This window comes from Amphiura filiformis, chromosome 5 (assembly GCF_039555335.1).
Source record: "Amphiura filiformis chromosome 5, Afil_fr2py, whole genome shotgun sequence".
Taxonomy (NCBI): Eukaryota; Metazoa; Echinodermata; class Ophiuroidea; order Amphilepidida; family Amphiuridae; genus Amphiura; species Amphiura filiformis.
In genome coordinates, this window is record NC_092632.1 from 36,412,403 (window position 1) to 36,424,643 (window position 12,241).

The 12,241-nt window shown below is 39.0% G+C and overlaps 1 protein-coding gene across 1 annotated transcript; it reads left to right on the top strand.

Moving 5' to 3' along the window:
* Positions 1-6,420: 6,420 nt before the first annotated feature.
* On the top strand, positions 6,421-11,986 carry LOC140153053 (uncharacterized). Its single transcript, XM_072175656.1, has 4 exons — positions 6,421-6,846; positions 7,755-7,992; positions 9,489-9,610; positions 10,114-11,986. Exons 2-4 carry the CDS (start codon positions 7,797-7,799, stop codon positions 11,290-11,292), a joined length of 1,497 nt encoding a protein of 498 aa, XP_072031757.1. The 5' UTR covers positions 6,421-6,846; positions 7,755-7,796; the 3' UTR covers positions 11,293-11,986.
* Positions 11,987-12,241: the final 255 nt, after the last annotated feature.

Consider the following 12,241-nt stretch of genomic DNA (forward strand, 5'->3'; position numbering starts at 1 on the left):
TCATTTTAAGTAATTTGCTGTTATGACTCAGTGGAGGAGGGTTTTTGACTAGAAGTACATTGACTATTCTTAAGTACTTGAGAAAGTTACTGAAATCTTATTGCAATGGTTTTCCAGCAGTGAGGTATTAGACAAATAACACTGTTACAGCTTACTATGGACTATGAATTTAAATTTAACAATAAGAATTGTTTTCAGCCTCTGCCATGCATTGTTTCATATGCAAACACGCAATACCATTATCTTTGTCATTGAGTCACTCGGCTTTCACTTAGTGGTTTTAACGGGTACACAACAGCACCTTCCCAAATCAGCCATAAGGTTCACTTCTATAGTCAGCTTTTTTGGGGTCAAGAGGGTTAGGTCCACTTTTCAGGCTGTCTCACCCCTAAATACAATTCTGCTACGCTCTTGGGTTCCGCTCAAAAGAAATGTAGCGCCTGTGTTATCTGAGGCTAATGCATGGCAGCAGCTACATTTATTCTCTGACCTAAGGACATTACTTCTGAAGAGTTTAATTGGCAATGAAATACACATTGTACTCATCAGCAATAGAAATTAACTGTGTGTCTGATTATTTTCAGTGTCGTGTGGAAATAGTTATGGCATGTTTCACAGTATTTTACCCACTTTTGGGAACTTCTGTCCAAGAAGTAACATTAGCAGTCATCTTCATCATAAATTATTGTTTTTATCAGAAATTAATGTACAAAGTCAGTAATTGGATATTAAACTACATGTCAATGTATCACAGAAAGTGGTGTTCAACACACTGTCCTTCTGTCAGATAAAATTAAATCCCTAGTACATGTAGAATATATTGCTAAGGGTAATATTTTTTGGACAGAACTTTCCCATACTCTGTCCAAAAATAGTAACATTACCAACACATTTGAACCTAGAAACACTTTTTAAAGATAGAATTCAAAACAACACAGTTTTTTTTTATTTCTTGATTACAAGTATCAAATCAATCAATTTATAGTTTTTCTCTACAATAAAACAATGCCTTTTGGTAACATTCATGTGAAACATGCCTTATACCCTTCATTATAGGTATATAGATAGGCTGCAAATCACAAAATGGATGCAAACATCCACCTTTTGTGCACCTTCAAGTCGTCTATTTTGAAACCTCCAAAATGGGTCCTCGAGCCAACATCCAAAACCCCTGTGAGTCCTCCGGTGAACATCCAAAGGTGTCAATAGTTAATTGATGCCCTAAAGGGTTATCCATAACACCTCTTGAGGTGTCATTTGACACCCTTGCAAATGGGTCCTGAGGCGAACATCTAAAGGTGTCAAGAGCAAATGGACACCCTAAAAGGTTAATCATTACACCTCTAGAGGTGTCATTTGACACCCTTAAAAATGGGTCCTCAGGTGATCATCCAAAGGTGTCAAGAGCAAATAGACACCCTTAAGGTGTCATGCCACACTCCAAAGGTGTCACTGTGACACCTTTGGATGTTCGCCTGAGGACCCAAATCTGAACACCCCTTGTGGTGTCAAATGACACCCATTTTTTTTTTCAGTGCACACTAGGGGTTCCGTTTTGCCCCATACCCGATTTTTTAGGAATAGGTTGCATGCATAATACATTGTAGCATATATAGCCCATGCAGTACATACAGGTCAAAGCTAGTACCTTAGTGTTTACATATACACAATTATTTAAGAATCCGATATTAATGAAGTAAAATTTCAGCACATTAAACATCTTCATATCTTACGTCAGACAGGTTGTAATTTTTTTACTCGATCTTGCTCGGATGTCAGTAGATTGTTTCAGATCAAATTTTTTGTTGTAAATCTCATGTGGCCATACTTGTGTTCCTCGATATAATTTGCATAGACGACAGTATTGCCAAGGCCTATTTTCCCTATGGGTCCGTTTTGCCCCGGGGGTCCGTTATGCCCCACCTTCCCCTATATTGTGTGTATGCACTTTATTCCGTAATCAATAAGTATCATAAACAAACACCTTTCTGGCACACCGAATCATAGCACAGTCGTGTAGGCATTAGACTATGGATACATAGGTTGTGGGTTCGAACCCCCGGGGGGGGGCACTCACATTTCCCAGCTATACGGGTATGTGCCGCGGCGACGACCCCCTTTTTCAGAGCCGCTGGCCGTTCCTTAGACACTCTGAATTCATTGTTTGCCCGCTCTGAAGCCCCAAAATTTTTCTAGCCGTTCCATAGACCCAGATCATCGATTTCCGCTCTCATCGGCATCTTGAGAGGCGTGTTTTCTGTCCTACTATTTCAAGCCCAAAAGCAGACCCAAAAGCTACTTTTGCGAGCCCAAAAACTTCAAAGGGAATTTTCCATTAATTTCTTCCCCATTGAAACACATTATAAAGTGAACTTTGGGTGGGATTTTGGGCTCCTTTTATAGTGGCAACACTGGTTTATAAACATTGCAGCACTGCTGCGCCGACCGCGATGCTTCCAGCTGGTGAACATTTAGCTAGAAATAAATGATTTTGAGATCTCTTTTGGGGAATAAAATTGCCAAATATGAGGAAAAGTACCTTAAATAATTATGTACACATCCTTGCAGCTCTCCATAAACAATGAAATAAAAGGTAATTTACGATCTACTGGTCTAGTGAAATCGGGAGTGGAACCGGGGAGTGGAATGGGTGTCAAATTCTGCACACTTCACTCAATCATCTCATGTTACGCATGGCAGTTCAATGTTGTCTAAATGTTTTTCTTTTCGGCACTGAAAAAAAATTCTTGTGGGTTTGTTTTTATGGTGGGCTGCTGGTATAATTGTCAGTAGGCTAATAGCATAGATTGTAGGTCTACAGCTAGGGTCTAGTAATTTTTGATTTGAATACTGTTTTGCTTTGTTGAGGTTTCCATCGTAATAGGCCAAACCAGACCTATTTTGCATTAATGCACAATTCAAAGTGAAATTGATTCCTTCAAAAATCTGTGGTAAAAACGCAACAAAATTGAACCCTGGTTTGGCCTGCGGGTTTAGTTTCCGAGATTTTTCGGATTTTGGCGGCCGATCAGTTCCCAAGACCCCCCTTTTGGTCGGTCAATCAGTTCCCAAGACCCCCTTTTTGACCGGCCGATCAGTTCCCTAGACCCTCCTTTTTGGCTGTCCGATCAGTTCCTTAGACCTCAAGTTCAAAACTGGCGGTGGCACACCCCTACCCAAAAAAAATTCGAGTGCCCCCCGGGTTCGAACCCCAGGTAAACCTTTGTAGATTTCTTTTTATTTTATTAAGTAAGAGGAAATAATAATGGTAATAAACTCGTGTTATATCTAAGCCTCATAGGCCTATAATTACATGTATGTACTACGTGTTATCGCATTGCGGCCCATTATGGTTGCAGAAAGAAATAACGCGTCCCGGATAGGTGTAGCCTGCGGGCTGACACTTTCGCACCCAGGGGCATTCGGTGAGAGCAAAATGTAAACAATATGGGGTCATTGGGCGAGAGCATGATTTTTGGCATTCGGTGAGAGCAAAATGTTAAAAATATGGGGTCATTGGGTGAGAACATGACCTTTTTTTAAATGGAATCTTTGGGTGAGAGCCGAAAAAGCTCTAGGCCTACAGAAACCTCGAAAATTTCTAGTTCTAAATGGCTTCAAATTTCTTTGTTTTTTTAATATAAGTAACAAAATCAGTGATAAATGATAGGCCTAGTTGCTGTTCAAATTGAACTTGTAAGAGTCTTTGGGTGACAGATCAAATGGAAAAATAAATATAAAAAAAATAAATATGAATATGAATATGAATATGAATAATTAATCAGATTAGGCCTAACTAGCAATAGATGAGTACACATTTTGAATAGATCGCCCTGCACTACAACATTCACGCAGTAGGCCTACCTAGGCCTATAGGCCTACGTCCTACAGTCTGTCCACATTAGAAGTAGGCTAACCTGTGGCATCGGGGGTTGATGCTTTACATCACATCACACGTAGGCCTACTGCGTGTTTAAAAACGCGACACGTACTTAATATACTTGAGGAGCGCCAAAGAAGCATTTACAAGCTTTTAGCCTACACACGCATTGCACTGAAATAATTATTCTCATACTTTTCCGAGGTCATGTTTGCAGACCGGGGTAAAGTGGACCAAGGGAAAAACGTGAACCCATTAACTTTAACTGCCCTCAATCTCCAAGCTCATGAGCACATCATGGATCCAGCCTGTTTGGGGGGTTCATGTGACGTGAGTCAGTGTGCTTTTTACAGAAAATGTTTTTCAAATGTTTAATCCGATAATTTATAGAAATGGGCCTATAATTATCTGCCAAAACACTGTGCTTTTGCTGAATTACTTCAATAGCCATATTAATGACAGATGGGTGTATGTCTAGGCCTAAGGGCTAGCATATACATGTGATGCATGTCGGGAGAAATCTCATGTGGTCGGGGCAAAGTGGAACGGGGCAAAGTGGACAAAATTCCAAGGGACCGTTCACCAACACTTGTTAGGGAGCTTTAGGGGAGGGCCTGATGCAAAAAAAAATCATCACGAAAATTTTACGCCCCCCCCTTTTCAGATCTCAAAAATTTCAGGCCCCCCCCCCCCTTTTTGACATGAAAATTATGAGTTACCCCATAGAAAAGCATATAAACTCAATTTACCTGGGAAAATGTGTGGTCAATTTTTTCAGGGCTCCCCTTAAGAGGGTCAAAACTTTTAAGGCCCCCCTATACAAGATCCCGCCCAACGATTTTTCTTAAACTTCGTACCAATTAAATTTCATCGATATACTTTGACTATTTAAAATAAAAAAGAGGGGTCACGGAATTAGTTTTCGAGAAATAACCATTTTTAAAAGGCTGTTTTGGGGAAACATTAGTACAGGCGTCTATGGGAAAATGGAAATTTTAGACATAGGCCTATTTTCGATTATAATAAAAAATCTGCCCCAACAATTTTGCCGACTTTTTGATATAATGTATGCGCACTTATAGGATGTTTAAGCTAATAAAAATGGGGGTCACGGAGTTACTTTCTTCACAATTTGATCGAGCATACAATGCATATTTCACTTGGTTCAAAATACCAGTGTGACATATAGGCCTATATATAGCGCGTCACTCGCGAAAACGTGTCGCAGCTCATACGCGCTCAATTGTCCGCGTATGCAGGTGAATTCACAAACACCTGCGACATGACCGTGGAGGTGATTTTCGTTCCGTTTTATAACCCTCTTGATATAGGCCTATGACTCAATACGAAGTTCTTCCCCGGGAGTTCTTCAAGCGGCAAACAAAACGAGACATTTAGGCCTATACATGAATCTATAATTTCAAATTGAATTGAATTTGAACTATGTCAATAGACCTACTACCGTTTTTCTCGTTGTTTTGCTTCGCAAAGATATTTGTAGGCCTACCTATGACAATTTTAATGACTTAGGCCTATAGGCAATTTATAAACAATGTTAATTTTTACACCTTCACACTGCAGCTTTGAGATTGCCGAATACTATAGGCCTTTATTAAAGACTTTTTGTGAACGGTCCCCAAAGTGGATGGGGCAAAGTGGAACACAGGAAACAGACCCTACTCAGAACCAGGCCTACGGTATATGCAATACAAATGTATCCGGCCATAGTAGGCCTATTATAGGCCTACGTATACCAAGAGGTATAGGCCTAAGTGATGTTGACAATGGAGACACACCTGAACTTGAGGAGAGGATGCATTTCTGTAATGTCCTCTCCACGTTTCACTTTACCCCCGCCAAAAACTCCTGGGGCAAAGCCCGGGGCAAAGCGGAACGACTCTTCTCAAGTTCACACCATTTAATAAAAGAGCGATATTTTTGCAGGGAGACATGCCAGGTAATGAGTGCAATCTGCTTGCAGTGAAGGGCGATCTATTCAAAAAATGTATCATCTATTGCTATGGTAATTATCCGGCTAATTAGGCCTAATCCTGTTACATCATCCAACTTGTTAGACTTGAGTCCAGTCCTCGTTTACGAAGTTCAGGGTTATTGTACTATTGCTATGGTAATTAATCCTAATTGCATCATCACTTCTAGTTTTACGATAGGGCTACCGACACGCGACACCGGACAATAGAAATAAAATCACGTGTAGCTACTCACGTTTTGCTGCATGCGTGTGTAGCCTACACTTGTCTGTTTTTAATTTTTTTTTACCACGAACTTTTCAATCAATAAAATTATATTATAAATAAGACGCAAAATCCCTTCCAAGCGTGCAAGTAAATTCCGCACAACGTGCACAAGAATTTGGCATTTTACTTTCCATGATTTGCCCATTTGCTCTGACATAGATCATCATCGAAATTAAATGAAAATCGAAACATATGTTTCGATGCGATGAATCTCTCTCTAGTCAGGTCTCTGCTCTGATGATTTGCCCAGGGTTTCCACCCACCACTTGGCATTTTATACGAGATTGACAGTCACGTTTTCTTGCATGTGTGGATGTGTGGATCTATTTGTCAAATTGTACTGCGCCTGCGCACTGCTTTGTTTTGGGAAATGGATCAACATGGCTTCACGTGTAGCTGCACGAGAAACATAACACACGCTTCAGGAAATTGTTTTCTCACCATTCAAACAATCGTCAAACACCAGGACGTACATGTATATCGCACGTTCTCAAGGTACTCTTCTTATGGACAGAATATAGCGAGCATTTTGTGCCAAATTTACGCATTATTTCATAGTTTGTCGTAGCCGATTTAGGAGACCGATGGCATACACTCTTCTTGGATTACATTGTTGTGAACTTGGATAATATTTGAGCCTGTGTATTTATTTTACTTAGCAAGCAGAGAGAGAGAGAGAGACATTGGAATTGCATATTTTTTCAAGAGGTAAGATAAAGATCATCATATCGTGCATGCCATGACTACCCGGCATGACTGATCCATGGATGATCAGAGTTTGGAACTTTTTCTGTAATTTTACTTAGGAGCTACTTATAATTAAATTATACAGTGAGTAATGTCAGTAAGGGACTGTTCACAAACACTCACTGCACTTGTATCATTTTTGACATTGTTGTGTATTAGTAAAATGGAGGCCTGATGCAAAAAGGAGGGGTGCTCTGAAAATTTTTACCCCTTGGAAGGGGGGGGGGCCTTTCAAAAACACCATATTTATTCTCGTAGACGTAGAACATGAGTTTACACTATTTTGTATGGAATTTAATACATATATTTCATGGCCAAGGGGGGGGTGGTCTGAAAATAATTTAAGGTCCAAAGGGGGGGGGGCCTTTTACAAAAATATGTGAATTTTTCTTTTTGCATCGTCAGGCCACCTTTACAAGTGTTTGTGTACAGTCCCTAAGTGTCATTGCTTGTTTGTTGGACTGCCATTGCACAATGCTTGTCATGACTGTCAGAAACACCACATCATGCACCCGGGATCATGCATCATCAATCATTTTATGCATTGACATTCTTTTATGGATGTTGAGGTCTATTCGCTGTCGTAGTGACATAAGGGGCTGTGCAATATTACCCCCGAGTGGGTAAAATTTCCAAACAGCTCCAAAAAGCGCGCATGGCGGAAGCGCCAACGAGGTGCTTGCGCCGATAGGACTGGTGGATTTTGTAATGTCAGAGGGGTTGGCATGGTCCCATACAGGCACTGAACAAGACAGCTTTCTACATGTAGTTCTGAACCCTCAATGCATGTATACCAATACTGTGTAAAGCATGCTAAATGTACTAAATTTTGTGTTTGATACCAGCAATTTACATATTATATCTTTCAGGTATTTAGTAACATCAATCTAGTGTTCAATTCAGTCAGGTATATGGAGGAGATCAAAGATAGAAGTGACAGTGTGAAAGGAATGTCTGCAGGAGTGCAGCCTCTACAGACAGAAGGGAGTGGTCTGTGGAATATGTGTATGAATGACAGCAAAGTGAGAAATGTGTCTTCCTCGCCACCATTACAGGCTTCTGATCGCAGTGCAACATCTTCAACATCTGTAAGCTGGAATATTGGAGGTGAGATAAAATAATTACAGAAATAATGTTATGTTTTTTTGTGTGATGTGTAACATATTAATTTAGTGAAGACAAAATAAAAATTACAATTTAGGCCGAGTAAAGTAAAAAAAGAAACATGTTAAGGTGGTACTATCCCCCCTTAATAAATTTGTGACTATTTTTGCATTTTTCTCAAAAATTAAAAACACACTGGTAAAAAAAGTTAATGTATATTGTAGGGGCAAGGAATCCAGTTACTACACTGGAAGACAAGCAGTGCGTTATGCCGTTATTTATAATCAGGCCTGGAAAGAAAGTGGGAAGCTCCTTCCCTGGAAATTTGGAAGTTTGGAGGGAAATTAAAGTCCATAAATAAAGAAATACATAAGAATTTGGATGGAAATTTGTCTTTTTTAAAGGGAAATTTTGATCATCTTCCAGGGAAATTTTCATTTTTTCCAGTCCTGTTTATAATAAGAATTTCTTAACACATTTTATAAATAATATATAATGAACCACTATTGTCTTGAATCACTGAAATTTCAGTGAAGTAATTGCATTCCTTGCCCCTATAATATACATAACTTTTGTTACCAGTGTGTAGTTATTTTGTGAGAAAAATGCTAAATTAGTCACAAAATTTATCAGGGGTGAATTACCACCTTAAGACAAAAAATTACAATTTAGTGTGCTACTCACACAGAGTCATGGTTTATTCTGTGTTGATCCATCCATCTCTTGTTAAGTAGTACTATTCAGCAGTGAAATGTTTTATTTGTTTGTTCTTATCCTTCCCAATGAGACAATTGTGAATTGAATTGGCATTAATAGACAAAGCTATACTCGCCAGTTAAATGCTTATTCAGTGATCCCAGCAAAAGTGTAAATAAAATAAAATTATATATAAATCGCCTAAATCTGGCTAAAGGGATAAGTCATTAGGTATATGAAATGAAAAATTTGGCAAAAAAACAAAGGAAACAGCAGTATTGACAAAAACAAAATCAGTGATAAATGAAAGTTGCTGTTCAAATTCAACTTGTAAGGGTCTTTGGGTGACAGATCAAATGGAAAAATAGGGGTCTTCGGGTGACAGAGCATGTGTTCGTAAATATGGGGTCTTTGGGTGACAGTGACGCTGAAAAAGGGGGGTCTTAACAGCCATATGCATCACCTCCAAAGTGGGAGAGCCCCCCTCCCCCGGGTGCAAATCACTGAATGGGCATTTACGCAATCAAATTAAATTTTAAGGTCTTAAAAGATCAACCACATGAATTATATGCCCTGACATATCATGGTGTAAATTGCCTACTTGGATAAAAGAAATAATTTGCTCTACGCTTTAGTTTAATATGTTCCAGAAACAAAAAATTATATTATTGCTATTGTTCAGTTGGACATAAAATCTGTCACTGTGTGATACATAGATAAAACAAAAAACAACATAGATGTATATACTATCTACTATCTACTATCTAGTTACTAATAAACTGTTTCTTTTATTACTCTTTCAGAATCTGTTAGTAGTGTTGAAGTCTCTGATCATGAGTCATTCTCCTCACCAGAAGTACAGGACTTGCAGGGTCAAGTTATTTATGAAATTACTAAAGAATCTGCAACCTCCGTAGATGTTCAGGTAAGACAAAGTTTCCATCCATAATACAATACAATACAATACAAAGAGCATTTGCGCCATTTCCAAAAGGCTCAGAGCCATACCTCGGTAAAATATACATGATGCTTGTGGTGATCAATGATATACGTGAGGGGTGTGTTTAGCGAACTCAAAAATAGCCTGTACACAAAATAGAGTTTGCAGATAAGCGCTGACAAGTTGATGTTGAGCACTCAGTGTACACTCAGATGAGAAATGTCGCCATGTCCGAACGCTGTACCGGCATCAACTGAAGTACGGTACGCTTAGAGGGCTCAGGCATGGAACATTACAATCTATGTGTTATGATGTGATTTATCTATGCTCAGAGCTCTTAATATTATAAGGCATTTTGAGGTTTGAGTTATGGTTTGCATTGCAATGATGGTCCATTCAGCTGCTGTGTTCTTAAGTAAGGAAGTATAGCATATTTGTTTTTGAGCTTCAAATTAATAAGATTTTTATCTTGTTGTTTTATCTCACAGCTGACAGAAGGAATTGGTGCAGGAAGAGTGATTGGCAATAACAGTACCTCATGGATGAATAATGCAGAGACGTGTTTAGATGAGGACAGAGCTGCGTTTGACAGAGTTGTAGGCGATGCACCTCAGCGTGCTCACATTCGTCTCAAGTCTCGCCATCATCGTCTCAAAGGAGACAAGGAATCAGATGGAAGCTCAGATAGCAGTTCTTACAATCGTGACTCACCCCCAACTATATTGAATCTGTCCAACATAGGAGTGGCCAAACAGCAGGATGGTAATCTTGAAAGCGAAGGCTCATCAGGCAGTGGAACATTCTTTAGGCCTACTACGCAGAATGCAACCAAACATTTCAAACATGGTAAACCTAAAAGTGATAATACCCAATCACAAAGTGACGCTGGGATTGCTACATGCGGTAGCAGTACATCACGGCAATCCAATCTGTCTATGTCCAGATACAGTTCAGGTATAGATGCTGGTGACAGTGGATTTGGCACTGCAAGAAAGTCAACTTGTAAACGTTCCTTGTCCACACATTATCAGAATATCAAACATGGTGGTGTAGAACTTGATGCAGAAACATCTAATTCAAGTACAATGCACAATATTAGAACTGTGCCAGAGGCCGAACCTGACACAGATAGAGAGCGCAAACGAAGGCGCTTTAATCGGACATTTGCAGCTTTGAGGCAATGTGGACTTCTAGACCTGACATTACAAACAGCTACTTTGATGGAGCAAAGTCAAAGAATGCAAAAGCAGCTTGAAACACTAAGAAAAGAGACCAAAGCCTTGCACGGTGCTATGAGGCAATTCTCTGAAGTACAGCCAACATTTTTACAAACAAACAATGCTCAGAAGGTCATGACTAATTTGGAACAGATAGCAAATGGTGAACATGAAAATTCTCCTGTCAAAAAGTTCTTAGAAGAGACTGAAACAACAACAACACAGTTATTACACGGTGCCCTATCCCTACATCAGAAGATTTTAGAGCGTCAAGCTAATGAACATTCGCCGCCCAAAAAACTGAAGCAGAAGCATTCGGCATCGTCGTCACAAACATTAACTAGCACAAGTTCACCCACCACTGATAGTGACGAACTACAGAAGCAGTATGGTGAAATTCAAGGTTTTCAAGAAAACTTAAAATTAAGTGGCACTGGCTGGCATACTTGAACACTGATACTTGGTACTATGTACTGTTGTATTATAATATATATTTTTGTTATGTGTACATGGAAAAGTTCAGATGCAAAACACGATATATGCCATTTTGAAACTTGTTAATAAAGACAGTCCCTTGCCTTTGTTGATAAACATTGAGGTCAACTCATCCATAACGTTAGCTTTAAATTGACATCTTTAAAAAATCCATTTGGAAACTGTGGTAAAAACCGCACATATTTTCTTATTATGTTCTCTATATTTGACAAGTTATATTTGCCAAGTTATATTGTCTATATCTCAAAATAAGAAAAATGGATATATTGCTTTTTGCATCTGATGGACCTTCACATATGTACATGATATTCATGCAGGCTCATGCTGTCAGGGTTATAAAATGGCTGATAAATGACTGAAAAACGTACATGAAATGTACTTTGCTACACATACATTATGTGTATAGCATCTTGTAATGATGGATACCTGTGAAATAGGAATATTTATGGATGATACTAGCCTACTTAGTAGTGATGTACATGTACATGTAGTCCCTTTTTATCAATGTTCTTTTCACCCCAGTTGCGCTGTTTCACAAAACATAACACCTCCCCAGTGACAGCGTGGTTTTGGATGCGCATGATCCTCGTTCTGATCCGAATGCAATTTAATTGAGAAATGAGTTGAAATCAGAATATGGATTAAATTAGGGGTTCATTCATATATATTCATGACTAAACGATTGTTTATGCCCGAGGGCTTTAGCCCGAGGGCATAAACAACGCTTAGTCATGAAAATATATGAATGAACCCCGATTCATACTATGTAACATTCTGCTTGCTGTTATTTCCTCCAAAACTAAAAATACCATCATTTTAAACTAAAACTACCAGGTCCTTATCATTTTTAACAGTTTCTCCATCGCTAATTGTAAAAAGCGTTTTCTTGCTCAGTCCATCGTGC